The sequence below is a fragment of the Camellia sinensis genome, chromosome 8, assembly GCF_055761805.1.
Source record: "Camellia sinensis isolate YWXY chromosome 8, ASM5576180v1, whole genome shotgun sequence".
Classification (NCBI taxonomy): Eukaryota; Viridiplantae; Streptophyta; class Magnoliopsida; order Ericales; family Theaceae; genus Camellia; species Camellia sinensis.
Window position 1 is genome coordinate 42,081,665 of NC_138968.1, and position 1,713 is coordinate 42,083,377.

Sequence of the window (1,713 nt, forward strand, 5' to 3'; positions counted from 1 at the left end):
GCTTTGTCTTCTTACAAAAATTAGATTTATCATTCAATGACTTTGAGGGTGTGGTACCAGAAATAAGCATATTAAAAAATGTAACAACTATTTCTATTAGGGGAAACAACAAGCTTTGTGGTGGTATACCTAAACTACATTTGCACAGTTGCAATACCAAGGGATTCAAAAGGAAAAGATTTACACTCATCTTGAAAATAATAATCCCCACATTGTTCGGGCTTTTAGGACTAGCAATAGTGTTGCGTTTATTGTATCTTTGTTGTTTTAGAAAGACAACAAAAGTACCCTCTTTGAGATTTTTAGGGAAGTCATATGTGAAATTGTCCTACCAAAAGTCTACTCAAGGCAATTGATGGGTTCTCTCCAGCCATCATGATAGGCATGGGTAGTTTTGGTTCAGTCTACAAAGGAATTCTTGATCACGGTGAAAAAGTTGTTGTAGTGAAGGTACTAAACCTTCAATTCCGTGGAGCTTCCAAGAGTTTTGTTGCTGAGTGTGAGGCCTTGAGGCACATCAGACATCGAAATATTGTCAAGGTTTTCACAGCATGTTCAAGTGTTGACTATAATGGTAATGATTTCAAAGCTCTGGTTTACGAGTTTATGGTCAATGGTAGCCTAGAGGATTGGTTACATGCAAATGAAAATGAAGAGGAGGTGCATGTCGAATCAAGAAATTTAAACCTCCTACAAAGGTTAAATATTGCCGTTAATGTTGCTTCTGCACTTGATTATCTTCACCATCATTGCTCGGAACCAATAGTTCACTGTGATTTGAAGCCAAGCAATGTTCTTCTGAATGATGAAATAATTGGGCATGTAGGCGATTTTGGGTTAGCTAGATTCCTTCCAGAAGGCACCGATAATTCTTCTGCAACTCAATCAAGTTCCATTGGCTTAAGAGGGTTTGTTGGTTACGCTGCTCCAGATAAATGTATCTCTTAGGCCTTTTTCTGATATTCTTTTTCACCTTCAATTTCCAACATACTTTAGAGTTTGATTTGCATATCCATCAAGTATGCTCCTTCGATCAATGAAGTAAAGCAGATGGTTCATTGGTTTAATTTCTTGTAACATCATTTGTCCTTCAAATGCATGAAAATCAATATTTGGCAAATACTTTCCAATATGTTATTTAAAAGTAAATTATTATTTTTTTCTTTTCTGTTGAACATAAATTAGTCTGAAAAATATGAAACTCAAAGGAATGCAGGTTCTTAATTTCATTAGCTTCTTGCTTATAATATACAACCCAATATACAATCCCATTTTTTAGAGAATTTTCCATACATCTCCTATCTTGTTGGCTGCAAATCACAATCCATATAATTGTATTTACATTTATTTTTGCCTTCAATGGAGATGTACCAATATTGAGAAATCCTAGTATTTTTCTTGGTGCAAAATGTGAAAGCATAACAACGTACAATATCTAACTTTTGTTTATCTCCTATGTGTGTAGTCATAGGACAACATAAAGAGGAGATTAGAAAATCCTCTTTTGCTAATTTCAATCCTCCTATCTATTTCTTTTACGTTAATAATTTTGATAAATACAAACCTAATTGGATAAATTGTCACCCAAGCTTCAATTGCTTATTTCTTAAGAAGATATTGAACCATCAACTGTTTGGTTTCATGAATATCACTGGGAAATAATCAAACTTGTTTCAAGTTGGGCCTTTCCTATGACACAAGCAGACAAACCAA

General features: G+C 34.4%; 1 protein-coding gene across 1 annotated transcript; it reads left to right on the plus strand.

Annotated features, from left to right (window-relative positions):
• Window positions 1-384: 384 nt before the first annotated feature.
• Window positions 385-948, plus strand: LOC114269450 (putative LRR receptor-like serine/threonine-protein kinase At3g47570). Its single transcript, XM_028210772.2, has one exon. The coding sequence runs from the start codon at window positions 385-387 to the stop codon at window positions 946-948; it is 564 nt and encodes a 187-aa protein (XP_028066573.2).
• The last annotated feature ends 765 nt before the right edge of the window (window positions 949-1,713 follow it).